Here is a 20,083-nt window from a genome sequence, read left to right on the forward strand (position 1 = left end):
ATGACATTTCAGACTGAGCAGTACTGGAAAGAACAGATTTTCTATGGAATGTTTGTTCGTGCTCAGATTCTTTTGGCATACAAGTTGCAGGTTTGTTATAATATATTCAAAACCATAACGTTGAGAAAGATAAATTTCTTTCGTCTATTTCTGAATGTATGGCAGTTATGTTGATAACTGACGCTAAATAAAACAGAAACTTTGAAGAGTGCACTTTGTGTTTGTTACTTGTACACAAAAGTCAATTGTTTTGCTGTTGTATACAGAAAATAAAACTTATCAAAAACTACTCCTCTATGATGTATTTTTTGAATGTAGAAGTCGAGAAATAAAATAATTATAATATTCTTCTAAAATCTTGTTTGTCTTTTTTTTATCTGATCACACTGTCAACTTTTCCCCGCCAAAAATAAAGATATTCTCTTACTGTTCCCCATCAAATATAAAAGATATTCTGAATATGGGAACCAACATATTACCGAATGGCTTTGATTATAGCCAGGTGGCTCTCATCTTCATTTGAAGCGCTGCGCATTTGACTACGGCAAAGCTGGGCAGCCAATCGTGTATTTATCAAACGTTTTTGTAAGTGGAGTAAAACGGCGATAATCTTGATGTTTATTTCGACTGTTGCGTTGTTTATATTGATGTTAAAGTTTAAAATTGATCATCATCGTGGAAAATAATATCTTCTATGTTGATGGTGAAATTATTGGAAATGGAAAAAAATACATGGTGATATGCTGATTTTTTTCCAGTACAGCGAACATTTTTTTTAGTGTATAATTATAGACGTTGAAATATGATGTTTTTTTATCAAAACGGCTTGTACGACTCGTACTAAGTATTTTTGATAAATATGATCAGCACATGTGCTGGGATTGACAAATATACGTTTTATTTAGATTTTAAAGGCGTTTTTAGGTCCACACACCAAGTGTATGTGTTTTCTTTTCAGTATTAAACATGGGACACTACCTATCCATTTATGGAACGTTTAGGTGGGGAATTTAGAAAATGTCTATTGTCACGTGAGAAAGATTGTTCTTATAAGCTGATAAAGACTGTATACGATATAAAGAAGGAAAAATTGCACTCTCTAATCAAACATTTTATATTTGCCTGTAATTACAAGGCAAGAGTGTTATTCTTCTTTGTTTGTTAAGAAAAAACAGTTACAATTGAAAACAAGGAATTGATTGATTAAAGAATATTATAGATAGATAGATAGTTTATTCATATAAGACGTGTACAAAATGCACATGGTCACAAAATACATACATTCAAATATAATTAAACACCACGTAATCATCAAAGTTAACATTATTTAGTAGCAAAGTGTCATACAATGATAAAACTACATCTTTGGACTGCATTAACAAAACATGGAGAATGAAAAGAATAAGGTAATATTACTGACAAGATAACATTTTTATAATTATGTCTGAAGATTCGGTTGATTTAATTCCTGCGTTTAAATGCTTGTTTGCTATAAAATTTCCCAAATTTAACAAGATTTTTTTCTTTTTAGAACTTAATAAATCAATAATTTGTACATGCTCGGATTTTTCACATAATATTTTGGTATGAATTTGTTTCTCAGGTCAGAATTTTTTTTGCATGTGATTATAAAATGAAATTCATCTTCTATGTCATTTACCGCAGAAATAACATAATCTTTCATTTCTTGGGTTTTCGATTACGCCCATGTCTAAGAGATTCTATAAATAAATTATGCGACGACACGCGCAAATCTAGTTATGCTATTACGTATTTTAAACGAAATTTATTTTAATCAAGTAATCCGATATACCAAAGCTCGGTTTTAAATGTATGTACAAGGATTTCAGTATTTCATTTTCTCCAATATCTCCAAATAGTTTCTGTAAGGCACAATCCGTTACTGTTTTCTTGAAACAAATTTACAAATAATTTGAAATTTATGTTTCATGATTTACAAAACAGAGCTAAAAACCATACATCAAGCAGTTTTTTAACATGGAAAACCCAATTCTTTCTACCATTATAATACTTGCGCCAATTGAATGTGCATTAACTGATTTTAATAGCATAGTATCCGTATTGATAATCTTGACCCAGGTATTTAATAATATGTACAAAACGAAATACATATAAAGGATAGCGACCCAATTCTGCATATATAGCTGCGTTACTTGTCGATTGTTTTACAACCAAGGATTGTTTTGGCAAAACCTGTAGATGAATACGCTCTAATTCACAAACTTAGTAAACCCCCAAATAGGACAACCATAATTTAATATCGATCCTACGAATGCATAAAAGTTGCAATGAAATATCGGACGAATGTTATATCTTTTGATATTATTTAACAATGTGATGCATTCGTCCTAAGTGCTTTGGCTTTTAGACATCTTTATATTTTAAAGCGAAAGTACCAGTGTAATTCAACGTTATTCCCAAATAATTGAAAATCATCAACAATTTCTAACTGTTCATCATTATAAATGAAATGTTCATTTCTTTTAACTGGCCCTCGTTTCCTAAAAACAACAACTTTGGTTTTTGCAGTGTTTACCTCTAACCCCCATTTTTCACAATATTCGCGTAAAGAATTCAGTCTCGATTGTAAATCTTCTACAGAATCGCCACAATTATTACCATATCATCCGCAAATAAACAAAATTAGAGACAAATTTCATTAATGGTTAGGCCATTTCATTAATGGTTTTAGGCCAGTTGTATTATCTTGCTGCAAATAAAACGATTCGATGTCTTCAATAAATAAGGGGAAAAAATGTCGGCGATTTGTCTGCCCCTGACGTAAGCCACCGCGCTTTCAACAAAATCAGAAAATTCATTATTAAATTTTATACTAGACTTACAATATTTGTACATGTTTCTAAACATTGTTAAAATTTTACCATTTTAATCCTTTTTTGTGTACAGTTTAAACCACAACGGCGTCACGTTCACCGAATCAAATGCTTTTTTCAGATCAACGAAAGCACAAATACAGACGTTTTTTTTGTCGTTCAAGCTTTGCTCTATTAAATTCTGCAGTACAAAGATTGCATATACGGTACTATGATTTTTTTCTTAAAACCGAATTGCGCATCTGGTAATTTTTTTGACTCTCACACCACTTAACGACTCGCGCATCTTATTGACGTTATTCACATCACCTTTTTTATGTAGCGGTATAATGAAACCTTCGGCCCATTTCTCTGGAAAAACACCTGAATCAAAAACAATGTTAAATAAATCCGCTAAATGCCGTCTAAATGTCAGCTGCATTTAAAAAAATATTCATTTAGTAAATTGTCAGCTGGACATGAAGCTTTGTTACGCTTTAAACGCATAATTCCTTCGCGTACTTCTGTAATAGATATACGCTCATTTAATCGTTTAGATACATCATCATCAGAACTAATATTAATTTCGTCTGTTGACAAAAAAATTACAACTTCATCGATACATTGTACCTGAATATCTTCAAACATTGACGAAAAATACTGTTTGAAATCATCATTAGATAAAGTCAGTCTTGTTATTATCGTGTTTTCTAAATAAATCGCCAGAAGTCACGGGGTCGCGCCATGCTTTAATTCTGTTAATTGTTTAGACATTTTTTGATAATGTAAATTTTTTTTCTTTTTCTTATTAATTGTTTATATGCATATTTTTGCATTATTCAGTTCAATGTGATTTTCTTGAGTTTTATTCCCATTAAACTTATTAAGTGCCGCCCTCGTAAATAGATCTTAATGATCGACATTCAATGGTCAAAACCAAGTTTTTGTTATTATCATCAATAGTCGGTATATTACAATTTTTTTCGGGTTTCCTTAAATAATGGGTCTGCTATCTCACGAAATAATACCAGTAAATTTATTGACTATATTGTCAACAGAAATCAAATCAACGATTGCCATGATTTAATAATAACTCGTTACAAATCGGGCAACTTGGCAATTAAACTGCATCTAAAGTTTTTCTCATGGTCGGCATTCCATTTGAAATACGTAAAGATCAAATTTGTATCAGATTGACTTAAATCACGTATACGATCACAACATATTTAAAAACGCAATGATGCATGATCACTGAAAATACTGAAAATTGTCAACGGTAAAATCGTGGATTATGGAAAAATCTTTTTCGCGCACTAATAAGTAGTCAATTGTACTACATGATTTGTTATTCAAGTACGTGAATTCACCTGAGTTGAAATCACTACCAAGACGACCATTTACTATTTCTAAATGTAGTAGCCTTACATAGATCAAGTAATTGACTGCCGCGTGAATTACATGTTTTGTCCTTTGAGGCCCGGCTAATGATTCGGTCAGGACAATAACTTTCAGGGTCAATATTTGGTACAAAACTATCACATACAATATAGTCTGGGTTTAAGCCTACTGTAGCATTATTATCGCCTGCTAATAACACTCTGCCTAACTGCTCGTATTCATATATATCATTTTGTAGTAAATCAAATAAATTAACATTGTAAACTTTAGCTGCAGGACTATCATCAGTCCATAGTATAAACCAGCATAAATAAATATCAGATGAGATTGAAAAAATATTTTATCTAACTTCAACCATAGTATACTGTCAAAATGATTTTTCACTATTTCTATACCTGGAACAATATCTGATTTTTATGTATATAACTATTCCACCACTACATCTTTTAGCATTCCTATGTCTAAATTTCCTGAAATAAATTAAAAACAATGATTTACTTTTGGTAACTCAATCTGGCTATTTATACTGGTCCCCAATATTCAATCATAAATATTATATAATTAGCAAATAATTTATTCAAAAATGAGTCATCGCACAACTTTTCACTAGTCAAATCCAATTACAGTTCCAGACTAACACACTAATTCCATTTTCCGCACTTCCCTAGTTATCCCTCACTGGCACTCCGTCAATATATAATGTGTCGTATGATATCCAGGCCTTCTTGTTTCTCTTGTGGGCTGCTTTCATTTGTGGTATTAGTTTTTTTCTTTTCTCAATTATTTCTGGCGGAAATTGCTCATTTATATAATAATTGGAGCCTTTGAGATTTTGCTTTGCTTTCTGATGAATTCACGATCTTTAAATAAAGTAAATTTACATACAATACTTCTGGTAACGGAATTTCCCTGTTTCGGGTGGTCCCAGTCTGTGGGCTCTATCGATGCCTATGTCTTTGATTTGATCGAAACTAATTTTCAGCTCCTTACTCATAAAATTGCGGAGTTTTGCTCTCCGTTTCTTCCGGTCTCTCATTAGGATGTTCCGTTATGTTTGTGAAAGATAAGGTTATTCCTCATCGACTGCGACTTTATGTATGTCAGCGATTCTTTAATTTTGGTATTCTCGTCAATCAGAGCATTGATTTTATCGCTTCCTGAATTGTCTACAAATTCTAGGTTTTCAACTCTATCATCAAGCTTCGTTATCTTTTTGTTCATTTCAGTGCTTACATCATTCACTTTAACCCATAGTTTATTCATTTCTTTATCCATTTTATCAACTTTTTCTTCCAATTTATCTAAATTTTTCAGTTTTACATTAACTTTTGTCAGCTGGCCTTCGATTCTTTCTAGAAATTTCATAACATCAGCAATGCTTGGCGATTGCTGATTAGAGTTCGATTGTTTAGGATTGGTAGCCATATCGTTAAGTGGAATTTGTGAACTGTTCATAAATACTTCAGAATTATCAATATTGTTATCGTTATACAAAACTGAGTTTGCCTCTTGTAAAAGTTCACTTACACTGATCTTTTCTTGGTTCCCTGGAAAACCTCCTACTCTACTGTTTTTCGGTCTGTTATCACTATTACTTCCACTACTTCTATTTTTCCCTTTTTTGCGTTTCGAAGCTTCCATAACAAGTCACATAAACAAAATACTAAAAAAACTTTTAACTATTCCACATGATATATTTGTTTTATTCCACTTTTTCTTTATTATTTAACGCGCGGAAAAAGCAAAACCACTCACCATGACATCACGTGATCAACATATATATATATATATATATATATATATATATATATATATATATATATATATATATATATATATATATATATATATATATATATATATATATATATATATATATATATACATGTATATATTTGTAGACACATTACAGCTTTTTGTTCTTTAATGTTTTAAAGATATAAGTAGGAATATATATTTTATTGTGCATTTTCAATTGTACACACTTTAGAGACATTGTAAAATTTATGTACATGTATAACTTGTGCATTCTGTATAATATTATTTATTGCATTTTGTTTCCTGTACATCAAATTGACTACTTCCAGGAGACTGATGTCTAGATATCTAAACCGATAGTTTGTACATTTTTGTCTTTTTATGAATGTAATATAAATATTTGCACACTTTTTATTATTTACCTAATACTAGGAAATTGTCATACTAGTAGTTGCTTTCTATACATATTTGCAAAATACCTTCAAGATGTAAATAGATTTGTCTTATACAGTATGAAGTAAATAAGAATTAACATATAATAACACAATCTATGTTGATGTTCTCATTAAACAAGCAAGTGATCAACAGTTTCAATATTTTGTGTCGCCTTGATGCATGCTTCTTTCAATATCCCGAAGTGCAGTGCACTTCTTATTTTTTGAATTATTGTCCTTTGTTAATTTTCATACTTTATTTTTGTCCGGACCATTTCCCATAAAATATAAAAGCTATGCACGTGAAACTTCATGGGATGATAGATCTCATTAAGAAGAAGTGCAGTGCATAAAAATAGTTACTCTGCACTTCTAAAATTTTGAGTTATTGTCCTTTGTTAATTTTCATATTTTTTGTCCGGGCTATTTCTCCTAAACAATAGCTTTTGACTTGAAACTTCAAAGGATGACAGATCTCATTTAGAAGAAGTGCAGTGCACAAGAATAGGTACTATGTACTTCTTAAATTTTGAGTTATTGCCCTTTGTTAATTTTCATACTTTATATTTATCCGGGGCCATTTCTCCTAAACTATAAAAGCTGCGGACTTGAAACTTCATAGGATGATAGATCTTATAGTAAAGAATTGCAGTGCAAAGAAAATGGTACTCCGCAATTCTTATTTTTTAGTTATTGCCCTTTGTTAATTTTCATATTTCAGTTTTGTCTGGGCCATTTCTCCTAAAGCATAAAAGCTTTGGACATGACAACTTCATAGGATGATAGATTTCATTGAGATGAAGTGCAGTGCACAAAAAAAAACGATACTCCATAATGTTTGAGTTATTGACCTTTGTTTATTTTCTTACTTTATTTTATCCCAGCCATTTTACCTAAACTATAAAACCTATGAACTTGAATCTTCATAGGATGATAGATCTGATTGAGAAGAAGTGCAGTGCACAAAAACCGGTACTCGGTACTATTGTTTTTCAGTGACATAACTTGAAATCACGTTTATTAAGTATAGGTTAAAGTTTATTAGTTCGTATTTACAAAATTAAATTGCTCAGGCGCGGCGTGTCGGACCGTATATGGCACGGAACGTATATGTCACAGTTTATTAGTTTATTTCAGTCTCATTCATATGCATACATTAATAAAGAAAACATATTAAAACTGATTAAAAAGTGCATATGACCATTCTACAAAAGAATATCATGTACATGTATATACTAGAAGTATCATTATCCGTATACAATTGATAGTTAGTTCCTACTGATTACAGTAATGCAACATTATAAGAACATTTTACATAAAAAGTTAGATTACTCCCACTTATCTACAATTTAAAAAAAAAATAAAAAAATAAATGCCATAAGATATTTTGATAATAAATCTCTGAGTGTAGTAAAATGTGGCACTTTTACGCAAATTAATTAAATATATCACCCGTGGTCAGACCGTACTATACGTTAGTAGATAAAACAACTTAATGTTTAAACAGATATGTAACATTTGTACAATAAAATTTACTATCAAGTACTATAAGCACCAGATCATCTATAAACTGTTAAAAGACAATATTTAAATTAACTTAAAAAAAAACAACAAAAAACTTAAACACTAAGTGGTCTGAAAATCCTTACTTGTGCGGTGTTGAAGAGTATTGTAACAGGTTTTGGCTGTCACTTTAACAATATCATTGTTAGAGAGAATAAGTACAAGTTTATCTTCATCAGAGAGGTCATCAAATTCTGGCCATAAGTTACGAGCTTTTTCTGACAAAGGTAACCTTATGTGCTCATATGCATTACAAAATAACAGTACATGTTTTCCACATTCAATTGTAATTTTACATAATGGACATATCCTACTGACAACAGTGATGCTTTCATATCTACCAGTTTCAAGCTTTATGGGAGCTACTCAACATCTGAATTTCGCTAGTGCAGACATGTGTTTACGTGGCAAATATAGTTTACAATAATGTGCAGTTTTATAATCACTTACAGGTTCTTAATTTATTACCACCATTCCCATTTTGACTAACATTCCTTTTAAGCTTACGTCGGATACATTTAAACAGAAAACACTAGCTCATGAGCTATTTAAAATCTACAAAAATTACAAGAAGAAGAATATGAAAAATAAGATATACATATACAACTATGTACATACCTGTAAAAGAAATATAATAGATAAAAATATACATTATATATATAAAAACAAGGAAATTGCATGGGACTATCACATAATGCAAATAAAAAGTAACATTAAGCATTTTATAAGCATAACTTTGCAACATCTAAAGACTATACATAGAAGCACTTTAGAACATGTTTATCTCATACAAGCACATGTTAAACACACATGTGTTTAACCAAAGGCTACAAGCGACACATTGAGCACTTACATTTTGGGCCTGTCCAGGTGCCAACCAGCCTCCCAAATTCTTTGAAGTTTTCTACTCTTCCGATGTCACTAGAGAGGCTGTTCCACACCCGGGCAGCCTCAAAACGAAAGGAGTTCTGTCCATACCTGGTGGTTCGTATTGTAGGCACTTCTAGAATATGATCATACCTGCAATTGTAAACAGAGGTCTTAAACTTGGTCAAGTTTTGAATATATTTTGGTGATATATTGTGTAAGCACTTGAAAGTAGCGATGGCAATTGTTTTAACCTGCTTAAATGGAGTGTGGGAAGTTTAACCTTATTAAGGAAACTTTCATATGATGATGTAAAATCATTGAAAACAATGTGTAAAGCCCTGTACTGGAGTTTTTCAAGTTTGTCAGTGTTGGCTTTACTACAGAAATGCCACACGATGGGACAGTAATTGAAGTTTGACCTGATAAAAGATTTGAATATGATAAGCCTGGTAGGTACAGAGAGGAATTTACTTAATCTTTGCAGGACATTTAACTGTTTTGCAGCTTTTTCGCAAATGAAAATGTGACTTAACCCCTGCTGAAAAAGCTTGAAACTTTTCAGGATTTACCTACATTTGGTTAGATTTTAACCAATTTATGAGGATATTACTTTCATCCTCAAGGGTAGATTTGACAACTGTAGCATTTTTATGCCAGATGGACAAAGTATTATCATCAGCATAATTATAAAGGGTGGATTTTTCTATGAAGTAAAATATATCATTAATGAAAATGTTGAAGACCAGGGGCCCTAATATTGATCCTTGAGGGACGCCCTTCATAATATTATCCCACTGGCTGGTATAATCCCCTAGTTTAGCCCTTTGTTTCCTCTTTGTAGATAACTGCTCATTAGTTTACAAGCGTTATCAGACAGACCACAAGCCTTAATTTATGGATAATTAAGTCATGTGGAAGACAGTCGAAGGCCTTTGATAAATCCATTAGTATTGCTCCGATGAACATGTTTTCATCAAGGGCCTTTTTTCAGTCTTCCACTAGCCTTAGTAGGGTAGTCTGACAGCCATATGATTTACGAAAGGCTGCCAGATAAGGGTGAAAAATTTCCTCAAAGTAACCCGAGAGTTGGTCGTGGATAACCCTTTCATATAATTTGGACATGGTGGGTAGAATACTTACTGGCCTATAATTTTTTTCTATATATCTTTTTTAAAAATTGGGGTTACTTGGACAAGTTTTAGATTTTCTGGGAATTGACCCTGACTTAACATAGTATTACATAAATCCCTAATGGGCCAGGCCAGGGAGGGTTTGCTTGCAATAATGATCTTTGGTGGAATTTGAATTTTGATCAACTCCTGTAATCCTTTTTGGATTTAACCTTTTTATGGACTTGGATATATCTTGTTCAGTGACCAGCTTGAATGTAAATTGTGATTGTGGACGATTATTACTTATTTTATCTATGCTTGGGAGTGTGAAGGTGTCTTGTTCATTTTCTTCTATACCAATGTTTTTTGCAATGTTGACATAGAAAGAGTTAAGTGTGTTGGCGACTGTGGGTTGGTCAGATAAGAGTTCCCCATTTGACTTCTTCAGTATTATTGGGTTGTCTGTTTTATTAGTAGATTTTTGTGATAAGAAGGGATTGATGGTAGGCCAGAAGAAATCTTTTGATTTTGGCCCGCCACCACACCTTTCATGAAAATATGTAATGATTGAGCCCCTTTTAACCTTTGTTTTCATATTTCTCATTTTCTTGAATTTTAACCAGTTTTCATTACTTTTGTGTTTGAGAAAAGTGTTTTTTTGCCTGACGTGTATTGTAGATGACCTTTCTATAACTCGAGTTCATATAAGGAGAAGGGTTACGTCTGGGTTTGTTTACTTTCACAGGGGCATGATCATCAACGACCTGTTTAAGGAGCATCTCATCGACCCAGTAGACGTCATCAATGTCATCAAAAACATGAGCAACATGAAATAGTACCTGTTCCAGGTCGTTATTAAAATCTTCATGGTTAAAACTTTTGTATGATCTAAAATTCATTGGTAAATACCTTCTAGAGAATCTGATTCTAAGTCCTTTCTACGTTTAAAGGGGAGATCGGCTCGTACAAAAGTCATAATCCCTCCACCATGGGAATTTCGATCTCTTCTTTCCATCTTGTATCCGTCTACCGTGAATAGATTGTTGTTGAAAGATATATCTAGTTTGGTTTCTGAAATTATAAGCATGTCACATAGTTTATCATGAAGTATTTGATGTAGGTCATCAAATTTATAACGTATACTGTTTATATTTAAATAACTTATGATTGGTCTTTTCTATTTTCTTTCCACATATTGCAGAGTTTATCAAATATGTCATATTTAGAGTCACAATCTTCTGGGTCTGTTGATAGTTCAATGTGTGTTGATATATTATTGTTGTTAATAAGCCAGTCCTCCTCTGGATCTGGCACCAGACAGAAACTGTTGTTTATATTTACATGGTTATCAAAATCAGTTGTTGATATGTTTCTATTTATTGACACAAAGTTTACTGACGTTGATGGTTGTAGATCTTCGAACAAAGAGTTTGAGAAATTGAAAATGATATGGATATTATTAATGCTATTACAATTCCCAGTTCAGTATATCTGGCCGGTGCGACACCAGCACATTTTACATGAATCCATTTATGACACTGGTCGCAGCACATGGCCTTATGGTTTTTTGTTAATGTGCGTAAGCAAATTCCACATTTAAAAGGACCGGGGTTTAGTGCTATGTCGCCAGATAATAGTAGAGCAAAAAGTCTGCTATTGACTCTAATTGGTTGAGTCGTGCTCCTTCTGGTGAATTTCAAATGCAGATGTTCAAGCATAATCCGAAAGTTTATATCATGATATGTATCATTTTGTGTTCTGGTTTACCTGTTCATCTCGATCATGGGCACCCTCATTCTTAGACACAACTGTCACACTATTAAAAGAGATTAGCGTCAGACAAAACAGCTGTAGTTTATGTTTATCATCATGGTTAGTGAGAAGCGAAATGTTTTTAATATCAAGCGCCCGACTCGATCGTTGTTATTCGGACGAGAGAAATCAGTTGTCAAGCGTCTGATAACACAGGTTGAAATAAAGAAAACCTTCAAAAACCACTTTCCTTCCGAGGTCTTGAATATAAAGTCGTTGCAAAGGTTAAAAAGTAATGTTTAAAACCAAAAGTTTGTGACAGAAATGCATTTTAAGATAATAAAAACCTTAAGACACTGTAGCTATTTTTATGGCGTTTTTTCACAACCGGAACCGGAGAAGACTGTTACACAACCACTTGCATACTTTACTGATTTAACTTTTCCATATGATTATTAAATATAAATTGCCAGTTTTTACACCTTATGCTGCTTTTGCGAAGATCTTATAATTTACTCTTTTACTCCATTTAAACAAATTTCCCTTTGTTGAATACAGTTTCCCCATGTTTCACATTGTTCCTAATTTCTGAAAACTGTTGGTGTATACCGGCCCTCCCCCAGATAAATTTAAAGATTAAACGTTTATTGTGGTGCGATGTGCTTTTGAGAGGATAAAAATTTAAATAAATTTAAATCGTATAAAAGTTGTAAAATTTGGGTTTTTCGTTGCGATATCCCCATTTATGCAAAGTTATTGCCCTTTTTTGTCAAAATCAGAAATTTAACTTGTTAATTTTTGGTTTGGGGTTTTTCATTGTAAATTTGATGTGCGTATGTTATAGCCCTTGTTTAAAGACATTTTAAAAATTTTTCTCACGTGTTTTTTTGGTTGCAAAATGTGCCATTACGTGTCTGGGATGTGTTTTTTTCCCTGATAAATCACAAGAGGGATGATACAATAAAACAAAGGGTGGTTTCCTTAACCCCAAGTTGGGGGTTTTGGGCCCTCGGCCCGTTGTTCCTTTTTTGAAAGTGGTTTTCCCGGGAAAGCGGTTTTCGTTTATTTATTAAGAACGGTTTTAAATTTTAGTTTTTTAAATATAATTAAAGGGCCCCTGGATCATTTTTTTCAAGCAGAAAAAAATATACAAAATATTCTAGGAAAACAAAAATATATTCTTGTTTAAGGGATATTGCAGTAGATATGGAAAATATTTTTGCATTTTTTTGGTGTTTTTTTTTTACACTTTTAAAAATTGGGTTTTTGGTTTTTACATTTTAAAAAAGGGGGAAATTTTGTTTATTATTTTGGATGAAAATTTTTTTGCGGTGGGTGCTGTGGTTGTGTGGAATGATGGGGGCGATGAGAGGATTTAGTATTTCGATTCCGTTTTTCATTCTTTTCTTTTTTTAAATAAACGGTTTTAAAAACGGTTTTTGAAAAAAAAAATTCTCCGTGGCGTACGTTGGTTTTTTAATTTTTTGCGCTTTTTTGGTAAGGAAAATCGTTTTGGGTATAAAAAAACCGAATAGGGCCCTTTGTGTCCATTTTTGGTTTAAAAATTGTGCTATCAAAACCCATTGGCCCCCCGTGCCAAAATTTTACGGCGACAGAGGCGCGCTTGCGCCCCAATTTAATTTTGTAAATACGAATAAAAAAGTATAACCAGAGTTTTTTTGATTTTTTAAAAACGTCGATTTACAGAGGGATTCACATTTTGCGATTTAAAAAGTAATTGGTTTTTCGATTCATTTAAAAATTTCAATCTTTTGGGAAAAAAATTTTCAAAACAAAAGTGTATGAAAGGGTTTTAATAAAAAATTTTTTATTTATTGTTTTGCTTTTTTTAAAAGGAGTATTGGTTGGCAAATGCTACTTTTGCGGGTTTTTAAAAAAATTTTTTGGTTTTTATTTTAAAAAAATTGGTTTTAAAATTTTTTTTTTAAAGGGGATAAATAAAATTTTAATTTAAAAAAAATTTTTTTCACAAAAAATGAATACTTTTTTCAAAATTAATTTAAAAAATTTTTTTCAAAATTTTGGCCCCTTTTAAGTTGAGATTAGGAAAAATTGTAAACAGTTTTTATTAACCCCTTTAAATCACAGTCCGTTTTTGGATTGGGGTAAATTTCCCAATGTCTTGATTGGACCTGCCAAAAGTGGGGAAATGTGCGGTTCCCCGGTATTGTGTAAAAGGTTTAAATTTCGGGTTTTTTTTGACATGGATTTTTTTGCTAAAAGGTGGTTAATTTAAAAATGGTTGTTCAATTTTAATGGAAAAAATAAAAAAAGTTGTTAAAACATGACACAACACGATTCTGGCATGGAAAAAATATAGGGATATCAACTTAACTTACAGACTAGAATAAAATTTGCCACTATACATGACATTGAATTGATGTCTTGTGAAAAGACACCAGTCAACTTATGTGCTATTGCCAGTAAGGCTTCAGAACGAAAGTAGCATCCATGATTGACAGAAAGTAAAAATGAACGAATTATGTAAGCAGGTTTAAGTTTCTAGACCATTACAATATATGTGACGATGAAGATTGTCATATTACATCTATGGTCTTATTATCACTTCTGCACATTCAAGATATTTTGTGTAAAATATTTCATTCACGAGAATCCATCTTCGTATTAATGAAACTGTTATGTTTACATCTTTAGTAATATTGAAATGCTTATAATGGTGATGACATTAATGGTCAAAATGTCAATGATTTTTCTGCTTTAAAACGGACACACGTGATTGTGCAGTTATTTTCTGTGCGTGATAAACGCGACAATACAATCGTAAACTCAGCACAGATTTTGCAAATTGCAGGACCCTTATACGGACGAAATTTGCTGAAATATTGTCCGCGTGACCCCGTGGACACAAAAGTTTCCCACTTCGGACGTAAATCATAAATTCAGGGCAAAAGCAAGTAAATTTTATTAATATTTTTGAACTTGTTAAGCCTTTTTGAAATAAGTGTACAATAAAGAATGCATAGTACTGAAATGATTGATTTTCTCATTTTTCATTTTAGCATCTTCAACGTCAATTTCAGAAGAGGTTTACTTTTTTCTTTTGTTTTTAGTTTATTTTTAATTAACACTTCTGCCAAGAAAGTTGTTACAACAAAACAATTGCTGTGAAACAAGGTGATTAAGTATGTTGCTTTTAACTTGTTTAGTTTTAAAGCATAAATTAGTTATCAACAGTGTGATAAGACTTTTCCATTTATTTGAGATTGATAAAAAAGATGTGAAACGAAATTTAATTTTAGATCATCTTACTTTGGAAAGAATCTGGGCTGCGCATTGCTTTAATTGGGTGTAACACTTTCAAAAGCCTGACCCTTTGTTTTCAGTCTGTCACCGAACTAATTAATATTATATAGATATAGAAATATCCAATTATATTTCACGTTAAAGACTGAACTTATTTTGTGAGTGAATCGTTGTTGGTGTAAAATCAGACTGAAACGTAGAAATTTGCAAGTTGCACATGAATATTTCATTAGTATAGGGCTAGTATCGTCTATATGTTCTTTTGATGATATTTACTTTTGAAGTTCTTCTTTAGCCTTGGAAGGTATTCAAGTAGTAACCCTCATTATATACGACAGTGCAAGATGACAGAACTGTGCAGTGGCGGCATGGCCGAGTGGTTAACGCGTCGGACTAGTAATCTCATGATCGCAAGCCGCATGGGTTCAAACCCCGTCAGTGGCAAGTCGTTGTTTCTGAGCAAGACTTTACAATTATGGCTCAGTAATAGTTGGTTGGCAGGACGGATTCGAAGTCTTGTCTATAAGCTTAAACTTCCAACCACAATCGCACTAAATAAATTCTGTTAAAAAAAACTTGTGCAGTCGATGAAAAAATTTCATTGAAAATAGGGTTGCAAAATGGTTTGCTTTAAAATTATTATTTTTTGAATTGTTTTACTTTTACATGTTTTAATGGAATTGTTTTAATGGTTTGTTTTTTATTTATAAATCATTAACGCGGTATTCCGTATTTAAAATTGTTTTTAATGTTTACTGCTTTGATAAAGAAGGTGGCTATATGCTAATAGAAATGTTATTTAAATTTGATGTTTTATTTTATTATAAAAAAATTTAAATTGAGATATTTTTGAATTTTAAAATTATTATGAATTGTTTATTTAGATAAAGAACTACAAATATATGTATGGGGAATCTGGTTTTCTTTAGGGTCAAAATTAAATTGTCTTTTTTTTAAAAAAAAGCCCTTCTTTTAATGAACTTTATATCTGTGTACCCCTTTTAGTAGTAGGTTTTTAAAATAGTATTACTTGTGTGAAAACAAACTGTTTTTTTTTTAACAAAAAAATCGTGTAGTGCTCTATATCTTTAAGGGTAGGGGTTAAGGGGCCTTCTGTGAAACCCCCGATTTTTTTATTTTTTTTTAAATTTTATTCGTAATTTTGCCCTTTTTTAAAAATTTAAATGATATTTTTTTTTCCCTTGCTTTACACAAATTTTCGCAAAAATTTTATGCGCTAGGAGCCCTTTTACCCAAACAATTTACTTTATTTCGTTTTGATTTAGTTTACACCCTGTGCGATCGTTGCGAAATTATTTATGTCTTTCTAAAAAAATGAAATTAATGTGTTTGGGTTTATTTATATTTATGTTTTTTACTTTATATTGCATATTTTTTTTGTGAATGGTAATTTAAACAGGAAACTCGAGTGAGTCAAGCGACCTGGTAATTCAATGTTGGTGCCCCAGATTTCTGTCACTTATTTGGCCAAAAAGAACGACACAGGTGGCCCCTGGTGGTTAATGCCCCCCCAGGAATTTTTTTAAATTCGGGGGCCCAGATTGAAAAAAAAAACAAAGCCCGAAAAATGTCATCTTCAAACGCTAAACCGCTTACAAAACCCTTGACAACACAAATGCGAAACCGGGAAGTTGAAAAATCTTTACGAAATCTTAAACAGTGTCGTCTGCAGGAATAATGTCTACAAATGTAAAGGAGAAAATGGCAGATGTTATTGTACACATTTTTAAAGGGTTTTAAATTTCAGTTATTTCTGGTAGCAGCTTATTATCATATATCTAAAATGTTTTGTGAAACCTAAATATGTTAATTTGCCCCTTTAAATTTTTTATGTATCTTAAAATTAATCTTGAAAGGGCTTTTTTTTGTTGTTGTATTTAAAATTTTTTAAAAAATTATAAAAAATTAAAAATTGCATTTTTTATTTTTTTAAAAGTTTTGGTGTGTGGTGGGGGATGATGTGACGTGATGGGGTGTTGAAGAAAAAAAAATTTTTTTATTTTTGAAAAACAGTCGATTGAAAATGAAAACAATTTTTTTACAGAAAATCATTGAATATAGTGTAGTAATAAAATGTTATAACGTTAAAGATTTTATTATTCCCAGTATTTTGTTATTTCCGGTGGAAAGTCGACGTGTTTTTTCGATGGGACTCTTGTTTTTTCCGGACAGATGTAAACGCCCTTTAAAAACGATGTCCCCGGTTTGGTGTCTACAGGTAAATTTCTTTTTTTTTTCTTTGTTCTTGTAAAAAAGCCGGAAAATCCCATCAAGGGAAAAATTTAGTTTGATTTTTTGCCCGGCCCCAGGTTATTTTTTTTAAAAATTTTTTCTAATTTTTTTTATAGATAAAACCCCAAATGGGGATTTTTGTAATTTTGAATTTTGAAAATTATGCTTTTACCCAAAAAAAATTTAAAGGGGTATATAAAAAATTGTTTGGGCCTGTTTGGTTTTTTATTGCGCCCCGTTTAAAGATTTTTAATTTAGTTTATTTTGGATGGGGGTTGCTTTGAGTGACCTATTTTTTTGAGGCCAGGTAAAGGTTCCAAGGTAAGGGGATTGCTTAAAAAGCTTTCCCCCTTTTAAAATTTTTATAAGTTATTTTGCGGGGTTAGCTTTGTAAATGTTATTGGTTTTGGTCCAGGTGGTCAAGGTCACAGGGGCCTTGACTTCAAAAAGCTTGTCCGCCCTATAACTTTAGATTCCTTTGACCCTCAGTCTTCATATTTGGCATGGATGTTGATCATGATTAGTAGATGACCCCTTTTGATTTTGAGGTCACTGGATCAAAGGTCAAGGTCATAGGGAGTTTTACTTCAAAAAGTTTGCCACCCATTAACTTAAGATTCCTTTGACCCACAGTCTTCATATTTGGCATGGATGTTGATCATGACTATAAGGTGACCCCTTTTGATTTTGAGGTCACCAGGTCAAAGGTCAAGGTCACAGGGACCTTGACAAAAAAAGCTTTTCTTCTCAATTGCTAAAGAATGTCCTGTCTGCAATGTATTGATTTTGACATTTTCACATTTGAAGCATGTAGAATACATAACTTAGCAATGCACTGGCTTAGTAACCTCAGATTTGGCAGGGAGGTTGTCCTTAAGCTCTAAATGGCCACTGTTGATTCTGACAAAGTGGTATGCGGGGGTATTCACGCCATGATAGTGGCAGTTCTAGTTTTGTATAGATTCAAAAGAGCGATTAGAATGAAATCTATACTATTACAATGTGTATAATGTACATCTTTTCTAGTTTAGTAATAATAGCCAGGTTCCGTGTTCACAAAGATTTAAGGATCAGAATCAAGTTCAAAAACTCAAACATTCTCCATTAATTAAATATTACATATTAACTTGATAAAACTGGACTTGAAATAGCATGTTTATGAAATTTTAGAATAAAGTCATTGTTATTTTTACAAGATACGGCATGTTTACATTTGACCCTGATCCTGATCTTTTCTTTGTGAACACGGGGCCAGGATATACAGCATGTCTTGATATTTTGATATAGGCCTAGCAAACATGTTCCTTTTCATAACATTATGTTCGCATTTTCCACTTATCATAAGAATGTGATTACTTTTAAAGTTTGGGTAGTGAAAATCTTGTTAGACATATAAAAACATATCGAAGTACTGAAGGAAGGGGGGTAAATGTAATGGGTTTACAAAGGAATAACTATGATATTAAATATGCTAGTTGTAATATAGAATATGAAATTCCACACGGACTAAGCTCTTTAAGTGGTGGTTGCATAATATTTGATATTTATAAGTGTATGTCAACTTGAGTTCATACAAAAACGTTGGCAAAGTCGTTATTGAATAAAAACTATTAATCTAATTATTCTGAATCTATTGATATAAACAATTATTGATAGAACGTACTGGTAAAATTTTATACAGTTTAGTAAGCTTATTAAATATGCTGTAAATTGAGTTAGATGTACATAATTTTATTTATATATTACAGGATTCTACAGGCTATTGGGAATCTTTGATTTTTGAAAAGATTGATTCAGCGACAAGATCGTTGCTGTCCGCGAATATGTGTACACAAGAACTACAATCATGCGTGAACAATATGATGAACAACTTCGTGGACTGTTCGTTATATCCGGTATATAGAACTATAAATAATTGTGTTCTATTGTCAGTGTATAGTTTATTATTACTTTTTCCCCAGCCTTACTTCAAGATGATGTACAGAACATTATTATATGAAATAACTTTTATTACACCTAAACAAAGTCCCTATTACATCTAAGTCCTCATTAGTCTTTAGCTTAACCTTCATTATTTGTTATTGCACTCATACATACAATTGTACGTTATAATTTTGTTATATAATTTGTTATATTATAGTAACGTAAAATGACAAAGAATTATTACACATACTTTTAACAATTATATATAGTAAGAAAATCAACTTTCTTGAATATATATGTGTGAAGAGTTTTATATATTGACAAGATTAATCATTGAACATGCATTGTGGTAACGAACTATATTTATATATATTAAGTTTGCATAGTTACAATTAATGAAACACGGTTTAAATGATATAATGAAACGTATAACGCGATATTTTCTAGAGTCAAAAGCCCATTTTAGCCTCATCAGTTAAGTTGTGTTTAAATAGTACTTACTTTTCAGAAAATGCAAATAACAACACAAGTGATGCAACTTATATGTGATCTAAAAGAGAATAAAAACCTTACATCAACTTGCTACAAGGAAGTTCTGATAACTTTACACGTAACCATTGCTGATGTTCTAAGAAATGGAGACAATGTAGTAAGAATTTTGTATCATGTTGTGTAAAATCGACCGACTTACCCCAATCCCGTACAAATATTCAATTCAAAACTTTAATAAGAACGGTCAAGTGTTAACACTGATTGCAAGTTCGATCCACCACATCAAGTAAATTTTATTACAAGTTTTTTTTTAGATGACACTATAACAGAAATTTAAGCTGATTTCGTGATATAATCTTATTACTATTTAAAATGGACCATTTAACATGTCAAGATTCTTTACAGGCTC

At 31.8% G+C, this 20,083-nt stretch overlaps 1 protein-coding gene across 1 annotated transcript in view; it reads left to right on the forward strand.

The window, feature by feature from the left end:
• The window catches only part of LOC132737763 (uncharacterized), a 25,186-nt gene continuing 5,103 nt past the window's right edge, over positions 1-20,083 (forward strand). Inside the window, exons 1-3 of the mRNA XM_060725104.1 lie at positions 1-90; positions 19,008-19,154; positions 19,691-19,831. Of these exons, the coding sequence (XP_060581087.1) occupies positions 1-90; positions 19,008-19,154; positions 19,691-19,831 (378 nt within the window). The remainder of the gene's footprint in view (positions 91-19,007; positions 19,155-19,690; positions 19,832-20,083) is intronic.

This window comes from Ruditapes philippinarum, unplaced genomic scaffold (assembly GCF_026571515.1).
Source record: "Ruditapes philippinarum isolate M1 unplaced genomic scaffold, ASM2657151v2 ctg24_1_1_1_1, whole genome shotgun sequence".
Taxonomy (NCBI): Eukaryota; Metazoa; Mollusca; class Bivalvia; order Venerida; family Veneridae; genus Ruditapes; species Ruditapes philippinarum.